General features: G+C 37.6%; 1 protein-coding gene across 1 annotated transcript; it reads left to right on the forward strand.

Annotated features, from left to right (window-relative positions):
- Nucleotides 1–911: 911 nt before the first annotated feature.
- Nucleotides 912–13,617, forward strand: WDR41 (WD repeat domain 41; the record flags this gene model as incomplete). Its single annotated transcript, XM_029085619.1, has 9 exons — nt 912–1,091; nt 1,404–1,466; nt 1,977–2,088; nt 3,472–3,534; nt 4,757–4,867; nt 6,199–6,416; nt 9,247–9,380; nt 10,924–11,012; nt 13,466–13,617. Coding segments are annotated over 9 exons (1,122 nt in total), but the record flags the coding sequence as incomplete, so codon positions are not given.
- Nucleotides 13,618–15,563: the final 1,946 nt, after the last annotated feature.

Genomic DNA, 15,563 nt, shown 5'->3' on the forward strand with positions numbered 1-15,563 from the left:
AAAAGTTTGTGACACTTGCACATTGATGGTGTAATTTAAATTAAGGCAGGGGGAACTTGAAACTTTTCCTTTGAGCATTTTCAGTTAGTGCTTTGCAGTTGTTGAAGGTCTTTTGTAATTCTATAATTTGGAAAAGGAAATTGTTTTTGGATATTCAAAACCATGTATGTGTGTATATATACTCAGTGTTCTGAGTGGTTTGTGAATGTAAAACTCATTTAAATATTCAGCTTAGGAACTGAGTTCCATTTTGTACTTCTATAGGATTTTTATTATGCTTTTGTTAAAGCAAATCTTTTGTAGTTTTAATTTAAAAACTTAACCAGCAAGTGTAAAGGAATTTACAGTTATAACTACCCTGTATTTTAACTGCATATTTAAAATGCTGGTATGGTTCTGCATGTCTGTTTGTAGGGTTTTGCCATCTAACTAAACAGAACAGAACTAGCTGCAGTTATATAAACCACCAGCTTAAAGCTATAGTATACATATTAAATAAAACTATCAGTAAATTGTCAGTACTGTGTTTACCATAAATATAGGTCAAGTTTTTCTAATAATTTAAAAACAAATTAATTTTAAAGAGAGAGTTTGTCAACAGATCTTAATTACTGTAGTATCTGTTAAAAATGGTGAATGGCCAGTATTTATTTGCATTAAAATGAGATTAGTTTAATATAGAACTTAGTTCTTAAGGGCTTTTAGAGGTGGTTTTTTTTACTCAGTAATTTTTATTTTGTACTACTCCTTTACACTTAAAGTTAATATGTTATTTAATCCTGGGTCAGATCTTGAACAGTATTGATGGTAGCAAGAAGTAAATCCATAAACTGCTTCAGAAAGGGAGTTTTTAGACTTAAAAATTCTTGCTTTCAAAAGTCATTTGATACCTATGTCATATGCTGCAGTAGACATTTTCCACATTTTACCCTTGGTTTTCCCATGTTTTTATTTTTCAGACTGGAGAAAAACTTTTTGAACTTCATGGACACACACACAAAATTACAGCTATAACACCATTTTCTTCATCAGATGCTTCTGAAGAAAAAAAACATTTGATTTTAACAGCATCAGCTGATAGAACGGTTATTGTATCCTTAGATCTGGAGAAGGTTCAAATTTCTATAGGCTTTTTGTGTGCTTTTACTTTTAAAGGTGTCACTGAGGCAGGCCACAGGTTATTTAAATTTATTGGCTGATAATATCCGGTAGGTATAATTGGATTACAGTAGGATTTTACTGCTTATTGCTTACAAGTAGATACAATCCTTGCTACAGTCAGAGTTTAAAAGACTGAGTCTCTGCTTACCTATTTCCCTGTTTTCCTATTATTCAGTTACAAATACAGCAGTTATATTTATAATACATAAAAATCTTTCAGTTTCCTTAATGAATAAAGTCAGGTTTGGGACTGCACGAGTGGCAGACAGGTTCAGAAAGTGTCATGTTTCCATTCTACTGTAAAGGTAAGCTGAGGAAACCCTGGATATGTCTGTTGTTTTGCTATATACAAGTATCTATTATGTATGGCTTATGGGCCATATGGGCAGATGTGTTAAAATGAACAGCAGTGTTTGATTTAAGAACAGCTACATAATGAGTGGCTGGGAAGTGGGTACAATTCTTAATATGTTTTTGAAACTCAATACCTTAGCTTTCTTTTTGAAAGGATGTAGAACAAAGGTAATTTTACAGCTTGTTTTTGTTACTGTGTTGTAAAAGGCAACCTACAGTTGAACTAGTTCTTGAGTGTTAATAGTAGAAAAAAAATCACTGAAAAAATCAGTTTTTGCATTGTTGATGGAAAATTGTAACATATAGTTTGTAATTAAAACTGTGTTTCTCAGGAAAGTGACACCATAATACTATATTGCATAGTACTTACAGCTTCATCTAGCTAAAGCTCACGATCATTTTGCTGAGAAATTCCCTGTAGAACTTTTGTAGGAGACATATATCTGATTTTTGTTCTGCAGTGTTTGACAGTTCTTCGAAGACTGGATGTATGGTTGTCTGGAGGGAGTGATCTATGTGTTTGGAACCGAAAATTAGATCTCTTGTGTAAGACCAGTCATCTTACTGATGCAGGTAAAAATGTAAATGACTCATTATAGCTGTTAAAGTGCAAGTAAAATGGATCTGTATAATGATGCAAAACCAACTTGGCAAATTCTCTTTAATTCTAATGATAACATTATGCATTAGAGCCACTCTCTATTTTTTTAAATGTCAGACTTAATCATTTCGAATTAAGACTGCTTTTATTCTCCTGTGCTGTGTGAATTTTAGAATCTGTCAAATCTCAGTAACTGTACCTTAGCTTGGACTTAGAGAGCTAAACCTCAGATGCTGATTTATACATGTTTGCAGTAATGTGGACCAGATCCTTTGGCTTGCTTTCTCCGTGAAGAAGTGGGAGTTTTATTATTCCTAAGTAAAGCTTTGTAGTAGTAGAGCAGTAAAGTTTCCTTTTTATTATTAAGAATCAGTACTTTTGATGTAGAAAATGCAGTTTTGATAGGAATACCATAAATCTAATCAGATGTCAATGTCAATCATGCTTTTCTATTAGTAAGCTTATATATTATCTGTCCATGTGAAGAAAATTGTTGTGTATTATTTTCATATGTTACAAATATACCTACAAAGCTGTGAATTAAATTAAAAGTTGGAACCAGATTTTCCTTATTATTGTCATAGAATGGAGTAGTGGCAGGCAAAACCTTCTGAGTCTTTGAAGATATTGATACTTCTTTTGGTTCAATATGAAGTACCATGCCAAATGCCACCTGGAAGTGGTGCTGTAGTGCTTAGTGTGAGGTGGTATTGAAACTTTCGTACAAGGGGTTAAGGAGATGTGCAGCATAGGCCCTCTCTTCCCTCCTAACCTCTTGCTTCCTTGTGGGGAGAGAGACAGATTGCTTATTCCTTGGGGAATTTTCCTTTAATGGTGTGGCAGCACAGACCGGGGGAATTTTGTGCAGAATGAAGGCAGAGTGACAGCAAACTGGATGTTTTATCTTGTGCCCTATTCTTATTCAGCTGGCTCAGCACAATATTTTAGTATCATGCATACTGTGGTAGTATTAGTGTCTAATAACTTTGGTACTGCATATGTTTAGAGACTTACTAATTGCCACAGTGTCTTTAATGTTGTACAGCATTAGGACATAAACATCTTACCTGTATTTAAAATAAAAAACTTATTGATTCTCAGCTTCACATCAAGTTTGATGTTCGGAATTCTGCTGGATTCAGGACCAAACCTCCAAACTCTTAGCTCTGGTTGAGGTAGTATGTTCACTTTCAGTGTGTTTAACTTTACTTCAGGCAATATGCTTTTGATAATAAGTTATAAGAGGAAGTAAGAGTATGAAGAACTTTATGAATAGAGGTTTTAACAGTTTGCTGTGTTTTCTTGTGGTCAATGAATATCCTTTTCTCCCTCATCTCTTGTATTTTTTTTCAAAGGTATCAGTGCTTTGGTTGAATTGCCTAAAAATTGTGTTGCAGCAGCTGTCGGCAAAGAGCTGAGTGAGTATGTTGCATTTCTGTTAAATGTTCATGTTCCTCTATAATAGCTGCTTATCAGAAATACCTGTGAAGAGCATGCTGCTGAAATTGTATAGGGAAAATAAATGGTATTAGGATGTGATTAATAACCTTCTTCCTTTTTCCCTTATTTGACAAAGAGGCAGACAATACTAATCTCACTTAAGAATTTTGCTGATATCTACATGACAAAACTTCTCTATATTCTTTGTTATTACAGTTATTGCCACTTGCTCATTTCTGATTGTGGCAATCTACATTTGTTCTTCTGGAGAAGGTCTGGAACTCATTATCTGAGCTGTCAGATACTAGGCTTCTCTAGAGCCTCCTTATCCCAAGATTAGAAATATGAGATATTGCTGATCTCATAATGCTGTGCAAAGCTCTAATGAGATGATGCGATGGTTTCTGTTGCTCACTTGGAGACAGGGTTATCTATGTATGCAAACTGTAAATCATCATCGAGCTGTTGATGCCGAGTCTTTTAAATAGGAGCGTTTTATAAAATTACTGAAGTTTCAAAATACAGGAAAAAGTCCAGGAGATAAAGTATCGCACTGAATCAACAGAGTTTGCTCAATATGATTAAACATTTAGCTGAGAAATAGTAATCTGATATCCTGATCAAAGAATCAGGAGCAAATTAAAAATAGTTACCTTCTGTTTAGACATTGATATACAGTGTAGACTTCTATCTGAACTTCCCACAGTTCTTTTGTAGTGCCCTTGAGTTATCAGAAAGGAAATTTGAAGACTGATTAAAATAGATCTAAATTCCTGGAAATCTTGATTGCCTTACTAGAGAATATTGCATCATTTTGAATAATAGTTTTCAGTCAGATGAGCCCTTAAGAAAGATGTTTTGCTTTTAGTTTTCTTATCTATAAAGATGTCTGATATTCAGTTCTACTTTCTGCAGCTTCTGATGTTGACAGATTCTCTGAATTTCAGAGTTACTAGACTGAAATGTTTTATCCTATAGTTGCTATGGTAAGAGTCCTTAATGATAACACTGAAATAACTTATTATCACTTTTTTTGGTGTTACAAGTGGTCATAAGTGGCTTTACACATCTTGTACTGTCTCACTTATAATATGTTTTAGTTTGTGTCTTTCTGAAAACGACATGCTTTTATTTAAGCATAGCTACACTTATTGTGGATCATAAAGCTTATTTAGATAATTTGTATCTCTATCTTTGAAGTCATTTTTAGGTTGATTGCTTCTAATGATGAATCTGAAGGTTGGAATATCCTTGAAGTAAAACGACTTGTTGACCATCAGGATAACATTTTGTCATTAGTCAGTGTCAATGGTAAGAGTTGTTTTATAGTGTTACTGGTTTTGTTAGTTACCAGTGGGATATTTCAACTATGGAGTTTTTATTGGGACCAAACTTTTAACTGGAGTGAAACTTCATAATTGGTAGACATACCTTCCTGTGTAGCTGCAAATGTAGTGAAATGTGAAAACATAATGGCTTTATTTATGGATTAACAGTGAAGTGGAGCCAGGCAGGTTATGATCTAGGAAAGGTGCAAAAGAGGCAATGTCACTGGTGGGAGTGGGAACTCTGGGTCATCTTTCTGTTGGGAAAGTTTAAAATGCCTTTTTTTTTTCTTGTTTCTTCTGATTCTTAAAATGGAATATACAGTGCCATGTCCTTGGCAGTTGTAGTGCCAGGTAACAGAAGGTTCTGGGCTTGGAGATAGATCCATTGTTTAGAGGCTCTGGATGATGATGCAATCTCTGCTGCTCGTTAGGGCAATACTGACTATTACCTGAAATTCTGTCTACTTTACTGCAGTTCTCTGCCCCTTCTACTTTGTTCTTCCCTGTCATTTTTGATGGAGCACCCCCAGAGCCCAGGACAAGTTATTCCTGGTGTGATAGAAGGTGTATATTTGTCCATGGGCTTACTTGTGTCAGCCTGGTTGGCACTAAGGGGCTGTGGTACAGAGGTAACAAGAAGGTAGAAAGAGGAAAACTTGGATTCTGTCATAGTTGTTTCTGGGGTTTCCTGTTGCCATTATTTCCCCCTTTTTGTTTACAAAGGGAAGCAATGTTGGACTTAAAAAGGACAACATGCTACCTGTGTTAAGTATTGTTGAAGCATTTCCTTTCCATGTGTGATTAACAAAATAATGAGCAGCTACTTCAACCTTGCCATTAATTCATTAATTTAATTTATGATCAGTATTTAATTTATGATCAGTTCTGTTTATGGCAAAGACATAGTTTGCTCTGTCTGAGGGGTGCTGGTACACCTGCTTGTCCAAGGAACAGAAGGGTTTTTTATGTAGGCAAGAAATGACCTTCAAATACTTGTACATACTTCTGGTGGTGTTCCTTGCCTTTGCTGTACTGTACTGTGCACTGTGGCTGGTGAATGTTCTACTTCCTAGTTTTAATTTTACAAGAGATTGCTCATGTCCTTTTGCTCACCTATGCTAGGTAAGCAAATGAATATTTACTCAAAGGGGGAGGTTTTTGTCCAGTTATGTGCTGTACATTCTACATAGCTTCACTTGAAAATGGGCTCTCATAACTTTTTAGGGTTGTAACTTTATGTGAAATGGATTTTTTTTTTTTTAATACAATATGATTTCTATGTGTGGTTTGTTTTTTGTTTTGTTTTTTCTCTAGATTTGACTTTTGTGACAGGTTCTCACGTGGGTGAGTTAATAGTTTGGGATGCACTTGACTGGACAAAGCAGGCATCTGAGTGCAACTTCTGGGACTCCTCTGTCCATCCAGATGTACAGTCGGAAATAAAGTTATCCCAGAGCCCAAATGAAACTTCAGTTCAACACTTAACATCTGATGAGGAGGTAAAAAGCTTTAAGCAGAGTAAAGTACTTCAAGTGAGCTACAGAACCTTACTACAGAAGGCCAAGTGTTCTGTGTTTTCGGTTTGCTTGTTTTAATATGAGACTTCTTTAAAATGTGCACATCTATTTTTATACAGTCAACAGTAGTTTATATACAAAATTTTGGTCATTGAGCTAACTGAAGGTTATAATGTGTTGATGGTATGGGAACTAACATAATGGATTGTCACAACAGCATTTATTTTTGACTGACAAAGATTTATTATTTTTTTACAGTATCACTGGAGAAAAAGAAACAGAAAGTGTCTATTTTGATGGCATATGTCTTTCACATTCCATGGTTCTGGAAGTGCTGTTTCCACAACAATATGCCTCTTGAACAGTTATAGCTGAGGCTACTATGAAGTGAATATTTATTTGCTACTAAGTATATGCCTATGCTTAATAGTAAATAAATATTGCTACTTCTGTTCAGATGGGCTATACTCAACTGTAAACACAAATATGGGTCCAAAATCCAGTCTACTATAATCATGCTTTGGAGATAATCCAGGAGTTCTTGGTCAGAGTACTTGGGCAAAAACCCAGGTATTGTTCAGGAAACACTAAAAGTCCTCAGGTTGTTGTAACATTTCACAAAAGTAAACCAACTGTTAGTGGCAAAAGAAAGGACAGTTGGGGTACAGTGGGTTTCTGTTTTGGGGCCTGTAGGTCCATTGCTGGGGAATGATGAAGAAAGAATCCTGGAACTGGATTCAGAGATAGGAGCTATAACAAGTAGTCATGCAATGCATTTGTCTGTTTGTGAGAAGAGCATTCCTAAAACACTGGAGACTCAAGAGAAACACTGGAGGGGTGTAGTGTAGGGGGAAGGAGATTTAGCTGTCTCTAAAGGTAGGATTTCCAGTCGTTTTGTTGTGGATGCTTAATTCTAGAAGGAGCAAAAAGCCAGTCCTGTTCAGGACTGTTGTATAACCTGTTCAGAAGTTGTATATTTTGGCTTCAGAACATTTTGATTCCCTATTTGAAAGCTATACAAGATATGTTTTAAGAGAGGGGAAAATAATTTTTGGAAATTTGGAAGCAGTTAAAATATTGAATGTGGAATCTGAGGCTGCTGAGGACTTTATTCCATTCATGGAACTGAACTAAACCAATTTTATTTATTATGAGACTTTTGAATGATGGGAAGAAAAGGTGGTTGTAGCATTATGTCCCGAAATCCAAAATGTTTTTAGGGTAGAGCTATCTGCACTGTAAAGTTCCTCCTTAGAGGGTGATGAGAAAACATATTCCTGTAATGAATTACTTTTTTACCTGCTACCTAAACACAGAACGCTGTTCTTCATGTTAAAAAATAAAAAAAAAATTGGCATTTTCTCTGTTATGAGCTTTGTCAGTAGGCTTGGTAGTTGGAGAAGATGCACCTGTCTAGTTTGACACTAGGCTTATAGGCAAAACATAATTCGGAAACAAGTGGGATGGTAAAGGTTTGGCAATATTAGGAAACAGGAATATTAGGAATGCATCTGCTGTCCTGATACCACATGTATGTGTGTTTGGTTTTAACTTGCTTGTTAAAATGGGTTGTGAAGAGCATCTTTTGCAAAGCTGTAAGACTATATGAAACTAAAGAACCTGTCTCAAGGTAGAAGACTGTAAGGGAGAAAAGGCCGAGATATAGGAGTGGCAGAGTGATGTGGAAGGCCACTGAATTGAGCCTCACACCAAACCAGGAGAATGGTAAAAATGGGCTCAGTGTTTTTATCTTGATTTGATAGAATGCTATCAGAAATCTGAGCTTAGTTTCAGAGCTATTGAAGCTCCCAGCACAGATGTACATAAGGGAAACAAACAAACAAAAACCTGACAAAAAAACCCCAAAACCAAAAATCCCTGGACAAATAGTTTTGAACAGTGTCAAAATACCATTGAATATATGTAGGAAATCTTAGTCAAAGACACTGGGTTACCAGACTTACAAAATGTTGACAAGTTTATAGTGTGAACTGCTTGTGAAACATCAATGTTTAGGCTGTACAGATGGAAGCAGGGCATTCAGGGAAAAGATCTAGCATACCATCACCTAAACAGGGTGTGTTCAAAAACCCAAATATGTCCTGAATGGAAGCATGTTGCACTCCTCTGGTACCAAATATTTGTGACATGTACAAACACACAATTGTGTGTTTGTCCTCTCTAATAATATTAGAAGTCATGAGAGGGTCCAGGTCCAATGATCTGTAAACTATTTGTGGCTTCTTAGTTCATGACATTTATGAGATGGAGTCCCTGCACTTTTCTGAAGAAGAGCATTGAATGCAAAATGGTTCCAGATATTTGCAGTATTGTGTAATATCTTTCAGTGAGACAGTTCCTTTTCTACACTCAGTAGAGCCCAAATGCTTGAGCAAGACCTTCTTGTGCAGCCTCAGTTAAATTAAAAAAAAGATGGCAAAAATGCAGAACAGCTTCCTGTATTCTCAATCTTTCTTGATAAAACGAGTTTGTCAAAACACAGAGCGTTATTTTACTGTAAGAATATAAATGTTTAATTGCAGAAATGTGTTGGTTTGTTGGTATCCTTGGTTTCCATTTAGATTTTAAGGTAGAGGATGAAAATACAGAAAGGAAACAATTGCTTTGAGTATAGAGGGTATCTCTTATTTCCTCCAAAAAATCCTTATTTTCTTTCTATAACTTGCTGATTCCATGTGTTTGGGATATAGCAGTAACACAAGGACAGAAACAAGCTAGATAATGCAGGCTAGGTGATGTCATAGTACTGCTGGAAATCCATTACACGCAGGGTGATTTTTCAGTATCTGTTTCTGTAAGTTGTTCCATTGAATTTTCTTTCCAGTGTGTGTTTGCTGCTGTTGGGAAAGGCATATACGTATATAATCTTCAAATGAAGCGTGTGATTGCCTCCCAGAGAACTGCTCATGACTCCTCTGTACTGCACATTGAGAAGCTTCCAAACAGGTACGAGTCATGGTACGTTTTGAAAATGTGGTAAAGAAGTGCAGAACTTCTAAGGGTGGCTAGAGACAGTCTGCAAAGCTCCATCTAATTTTAGGGCAGGGACCTGATCTTTAGTTTGATCGCTTTTATTAGCTGGAGCTTGTTGATCTGATTTTTGAAAGTGCATCACTGTAATTAAATGTGAAAAAAACTATAGTCTGGTATGCTTGATGCACAGGCTCAGAGCAAAATATCTTGGCTGTTTTCCAGATCAGACTTGATGAAGTACTGTTGTCTGCATTGTGAAAATATAGCTTAATGGCATTTTAGTTCTATAAAGCAAAGGTCTATGGTATATTCAGTAAATATTTTTCACAAAATATTTTGTAACAATTGAAATGTTTTAACAAAACCTGATATCTTCCAGCCTTTGTTCTTTAGTGCTGAATTTCTAGATGAAACTTATTTTGACAGCCAAGTTGGGCAGTTTACTATATCTATATATAATTTAATAGTTGTGTTGTTAGATCTCTTTATGCTCTTGTTCAGTGGAGAAAAAGTCTGTCATAAGATAAAAATTAGAGCCTTGATACTGTAATGCATGTGCTGGTCTAAACATGTAATGAAAAGGAGTATTTTTTCTTCTGTTATTTTTCCATAAGAAAAAATATGTTTTTACTTAATGAAAGTGAGCTTATGGAAATCAGTTAGTAGAACTGTGTTTGCAGAGTCTACACTTGTTATTTTTGTTTTACAGAGTTGTATGCTTTCAAAATGGGATTAAAAATATGTTGGTTTTCTTTTTTCCACCTATTTGGCAAGTCCATTAGAGTTGGCCCTGCTGTTGTCCTAAATCTGGGTTCTTCAGCTGGTGTGCGTAAAGCTAATCAACACTGAGTTGAGATACTTGTCTTTATTGCTAATCTGGAGAGTAGGGTGCTGGACACTTAACAGCCAGCACATCTCTCAGAAACATACAGGGTATTTAATACAAAACTGTGATAAAGAAGAAATTACATTAAAATAGCTGATTGGTTACTTGTACAAAAGTTAGTTTGAACATGATCTCACTCATTATACTGGGGTGGTCCTATATTCATGTGTAAAATCTCCACCTAGAGGTATGGTTTTTAATATTATTACCTAAGGTTACTATAGGGTACACTCTATCTTAGCTTTATTCCACAATTGTGCACGTTTCGAAGTTGTCAACCACGAAACTGTAAAGTAGAAATTTTCAGCTTTCTTGTCTCGGAGCTTTCTATTCAGTCTTTGTTCTATATTAGGTACCTTCCAAGGCTTTGAGGTAACTAAGGTTGGGTGATCTTCCCTCAGTTACAAGCCTGCCTGATTGCTCAGTTTGGAGCCTCGATAACTTTTAACCATTTCTTCTGACATCACTATGGTTGCACCTTGTTTGTATGAAATATCTGAGTGTCCTACTACATTTGAGAGTTCTAGCAAACTTGTGTAGAACCTTCTGAGGCTCTTGCTCAGAAACATACATAGAAACATCACAAGGTGACTTGTGCAGATAAGTATTTGTGCTAGTGTTGCTTACCAACTGTTTTTACAGGCAGCTGATCTCCTGTTCAGAAGATGGCAGTGTGCGCATTTGGGAGCTCCGAGAAAAGCAGCAGCTGCCAGCTGAGCCAGTTCCAACAGGTTTGCTAATGAGGGGTGGTGGAAAAAAAAAAAAACATTTTAAAAGGATAATGGGAAACCAAATTTTCAGCATATGGGAACAGAGAGGCTTACAGGCTTTGTAAGAAGTGATAATGACCTGTGTTCAACCAACTGATAACAGGTGTGGGAGGGAAACTGAGGAAGACCTAGGTGTACAAGCCCTCCAAGATCTGATATGGGAAGTTAGAAGGTCCAGCTGAAGCAGTTCTGTGCCATAAAGCTTATTTAGGGTTTATAGTTGTATCGACTGGTTTAACAAAAACTGTGACCTTTCCTGATGAACCTTGATCTGCTTCTTGCACTGAATAGTGCTGGATGCTGTACCATGCAAGAGTAAATATTTACAGGACCTTGTGAACAAAGCTAAAGAGAAGCTTGCAGATGAGCAGCTGGCACAAAAAAACATTTCTACATCTCCTTGAACTTGTAATAACATTGGGACTCACTTTGAGGCTATATCCAACCTCACTTAAGTACTACCTCTGGGCATGACAGTCCTCAGGGCTAGTTGCTAGTGTTTGAGAAAGCATTTTCCCCAAGTACAGACATTGCCTGTGTAGTGCTTGCTGCTCTTTGACCAGGCCAGCAGCTCCCCTGGACACTGGTAGCTGCAGTCTTGGACAGGGGCTCTGAACAGTATAACTTGGATTATGGACTGGGAACAGCAATGAGCTGTTACTCTATATTGTAGGAATTTTTTTATTTGAACCATGAATAATTTTCTTGATGTATCTTGTCTACCTGGCTGTTTACCTGTTGATAGTAATTTTTGAAAATATCTTTTTGCTGCCTGGTTTGATTTGGGAACATTTTTTCAGGAATGTTCTATCTTCCAGCTGATCTACAGAGTTCTGCTTCTTACTGTGACAAGTGGTATTTGGTTTCATGTTGGCATTTATAACTTCTATGATTGGAGACACTTGAAATAAACCATGTGCAACAGGGAGATAGGTGGACTGCTGTTGATTTGTGCTATTTTTATTCTGAGGAATCTCCTGAGTAGTTGTTAATCTCTGCAGTTATCTCCTTTGCACCAGGGCCATGATCTAGCACACTTCTTGTTTTGTGTGCTGTTGGAGATGAGGGAAGGGTGAAGAAAAGTCTGAACTGCATTGTGTACAGAACTTGACTTTCTTACTTCTGTCAGTACTTTTACACAGTTCTGGAGGCTGTGGCACAGATGTGTGTTTTATTGCTATCTAAATAGATATGATAGTTTCACTGGGCCAGCCCTTGGCCAGCAGTCAACACAGCCGTTCACCCACTTCCCCCCATCCCCAGAGGACAGGGGAGAGGATTGGGGGGGCAAGGATAAGGAGACTCATAGGTTGAGATAAGAACAGTTTAATAATAGAAATAAAAGAAAACTTAAAATAACACTAATATTAAAATAGTGATAATGATAACAGTAACAAAATATGCAAATGAGTGATACCCAGTGCAACTGCTCACCACCTGCTGACCGAGCCTGGCCCGTTCCCAGTTAACAGTCCTGGAGGAGCGACAATCCCGAACCAAAACCACAATCCCGGGAGAGCGAGAGCCTGAGTGAAAGCCAGAGAGAGACAAAAGAGGAAGAGACCCTCACTAATATACTGGACATGGTGTGATATGATATGGACTATCCCATTGGCATATCTAACTGTCAATTAAGTTTATTAATTTAAATATTCCTCACTCCCTTAGATCTTGTGCTTGTAGACTAACAAAACACAAAGTCCTTCACTTCTAGTGACAAAAATGCAAACAGTGTTTTCACAGTGTTATCAGTGTCTCTCTCATAATGAGTCCCAGGCTGAAAAGCAAAACACAGCACTATTCTAACTACTGAAAAAGAAACCCAGCTCTGTTCCAGCTAAAAACCAGGACATGTGGAGTACTATCTTTACACTCCAGTTTGGCTGATAATTTTAAATCTGAAGGAGAAAGCCAGTCACCAGTATAAAAACAGGCAGTTCAGCATCAGAAATTTGCTTATTACCTGGATGCCAGCACTTTAATGCCTTAGTACAGGACACACAGGGGAGAGATTGGCACCTCATTTCTCTCCTCTTTGCATAAGTAACAGTTTTGGAGGACAGAGCAAAGGTAAAGGTCACTGTCCTGCATCTACCTTTGCTGTTCATTTAGTTCATTTAGGCTGTCCTTGTATTTCTTGCTAAATCTGTATATTGTCTCATCTAGGTAAGTAATTCAACATTTTTGCTAAACTACATCTAGTAAGGACAAAAGACAAAATAGCTATGTTTCCTTCCCACCTCAGGAGGAATAATCCAGATACAGAAATGCCGCACAGTACAATGCTTCTGTCATTTTGCCATGCACGCTGTCCTGCTTTTAGTTTTTAAGCAACTCCTACAGTTCTCTCTTTAGCTAGAGGAAATAAATGGTATTTGTGATTTTTGCCAATTTTTTTTTTTTTTTCCCCCCAGGTTTTTTCAACATGTGGGGATTTGGAAGGGCAAACAAGCAGGCAAACCAAGCTGCTAAGAAGATGCAGGAAAACATACCTATGTATTTCTTGGAGCTGGTTGGTGATTTGATCGGTCATTCATCAGCTGTGCAGGTAGGTCAGCTTCAGTAAAACCAAGAAAAAGTAAATTTCACTTACTAATGTAAACTTTTCAGTGTTTCTTAAACAGCTGTAACTTTTGACTGTCTGGCTCTGGAAGCTGGGAACATGTTGACTCTGTGGTATATTTAGTGCAGTGTGAAAACAATAATACATACTGACTTACAGTTCTAATGAGAACTCAAGCACTCACTGATGTGTGAGGATTACGTGTGCAGATATATACATACATGCTACAGATAATCTGGTGGGATATTTGATTTCTTCATAGACTGCAAAAATACAGCAGGGAACTGTGTATTTGTCAGGATTTCATCTTAAGTTTGCAATCTGAACAAAGGCTTATACAAAACAAAACCGATTCAGGAATTTCTTAGGCCTTTGTGCTGTGAGCCTTGAGGAGGTCTTTTAATTTTATGTCGGGTACCAATCTGCGCTTTTGTCTACCTAATAGAGTATGATTTTGTTTTACATGGCATTTTCCCTTCAGAGCTTTTTGTGTTTGCCAAACCTATTGGAGTAACAAATTATTTTCTTACAGTGGACTTTTATACACGTTCTTGGCAGGAGCACAAGGGAAGGCAGGTAGAGAGGAGTGGTGTGGTTCTGGAGTAATTTTGCTCATGAGACAGCATTTCAGAACTGCTACTGCCAAAAGCTGAATGCTTAGCAGTAAATAGCTAAGGTGAGCCTTTCTGCTACAGGGATTTCTGCAGGGCTTTCTGCTCCTCTCTACCTTCTTTCTTTCTGAAAAACTGTTGAAAGAGGCCCTATTATCAGTATAAAAAGTTGCTATCTAAGAAAGAGGACATAGTGTATAATTCAGCAAGAGGCGTAGCAAAGCAAGTGAGAGGCACATGTTGGGTCTTTGCTGGGATGTTGCAGAGCCAAGGAGTAACTGAGATGATGGTGGATGTGATTTCCTGCAATATTCTACATATGGAAAATTCTATTTTAAACTGTGGGTAGACTGGAGCTATGCAGTTGAGGCTGTAAATACTGGGTGGTGACGAAATGTGACAGTCAAAGGTGTGGGCTTGACCAGAGTATTTCTAGTAGAACCTCATAGCTAGTAAGTGGCTTTTCCCAGAGCAGGTAGGCTGTAGTACAGTCCTTGGCCTGAGGGCTTCCCCTGGGCAGATGCCTTCTACAAGCTGAAGAGTCGGGACATTGCAAGCTTGCCATAGTGTAATCTCATTACCTGGTTCTATTGGCTGTTGTGTTGAACTGCAGTTAGCTGTGGTGGCTAATTTTAGGCAGCCTTTTGGAGATCCCCAGAATCAGGGGTGACTGCATTACTTGTCAACTCCATGGCTCTTGCAGAATCCCTCCACTGCTGCTGCAGTTTTTGCCTGTGTTGTAGTTCTTGCTGGTTTGGCTTCCTCTGTGTGACCAGGCACGTGCTGATATCTGTCACAGTTGTTTCCTCTTTGATCCTTTCAGACCTGGTCATGGTAGCCTGTGGTGTTGTGTGGGAAGAGGACAATGTACCCCAGTGAACAGAACAGTGGCTTCTGTTCCTAAGAAACTAGGAGATCAGAGTTCACACAAGTCACTCTTCTACTGCTGACTTGGAACAAGTTTCTTAAATATTGTGCACCTTAGCTTCCATGTTTTTAAGGCTTTACTGCTTTTTCTAAACTGAGATCTTTCAGTGTGAAGTGCTGTTGAAGAGTTGTTTTCATGTGGGGATTTTATGACATCTCAAACGTATAGAAAGTGTGCACTGTAATTTTGCATACCTGTGTTCAAGCAGAACCACTTCAGGCACGTGTATTTATTTACTCCAGCTGTATACTGAACATTTAAGCAAGCTGACAATCTCTTGTGACTACCATGGTAATAGTAATTGTTTCATTGCAGATGTTCCTGTATTTTGGTGAACTGGGACTGGCTACGTGCTCTGCTGACCACCTAATTATTTTGTGGAAGGATGGGGAACGAGAATCTAGACTCCG

The sequence above is a fragment of the Antrostomus carolinensis genome, unplaced genomic scaffold, assembly GCF_000700745.2.
Source record: "Antrostomus carolinensis isolate BGI_N321 unplaced genomic scaffold, ASM70074v2 scaffold2776, whole genome shotgun sequence".
NCBI classification, from domain to species: Eukaryota; Metazoa; Chordata; class Aves; order Caprimulgiformes; family Caprimulgidae; genus Antrostomus; species Antrostomus carolinensis.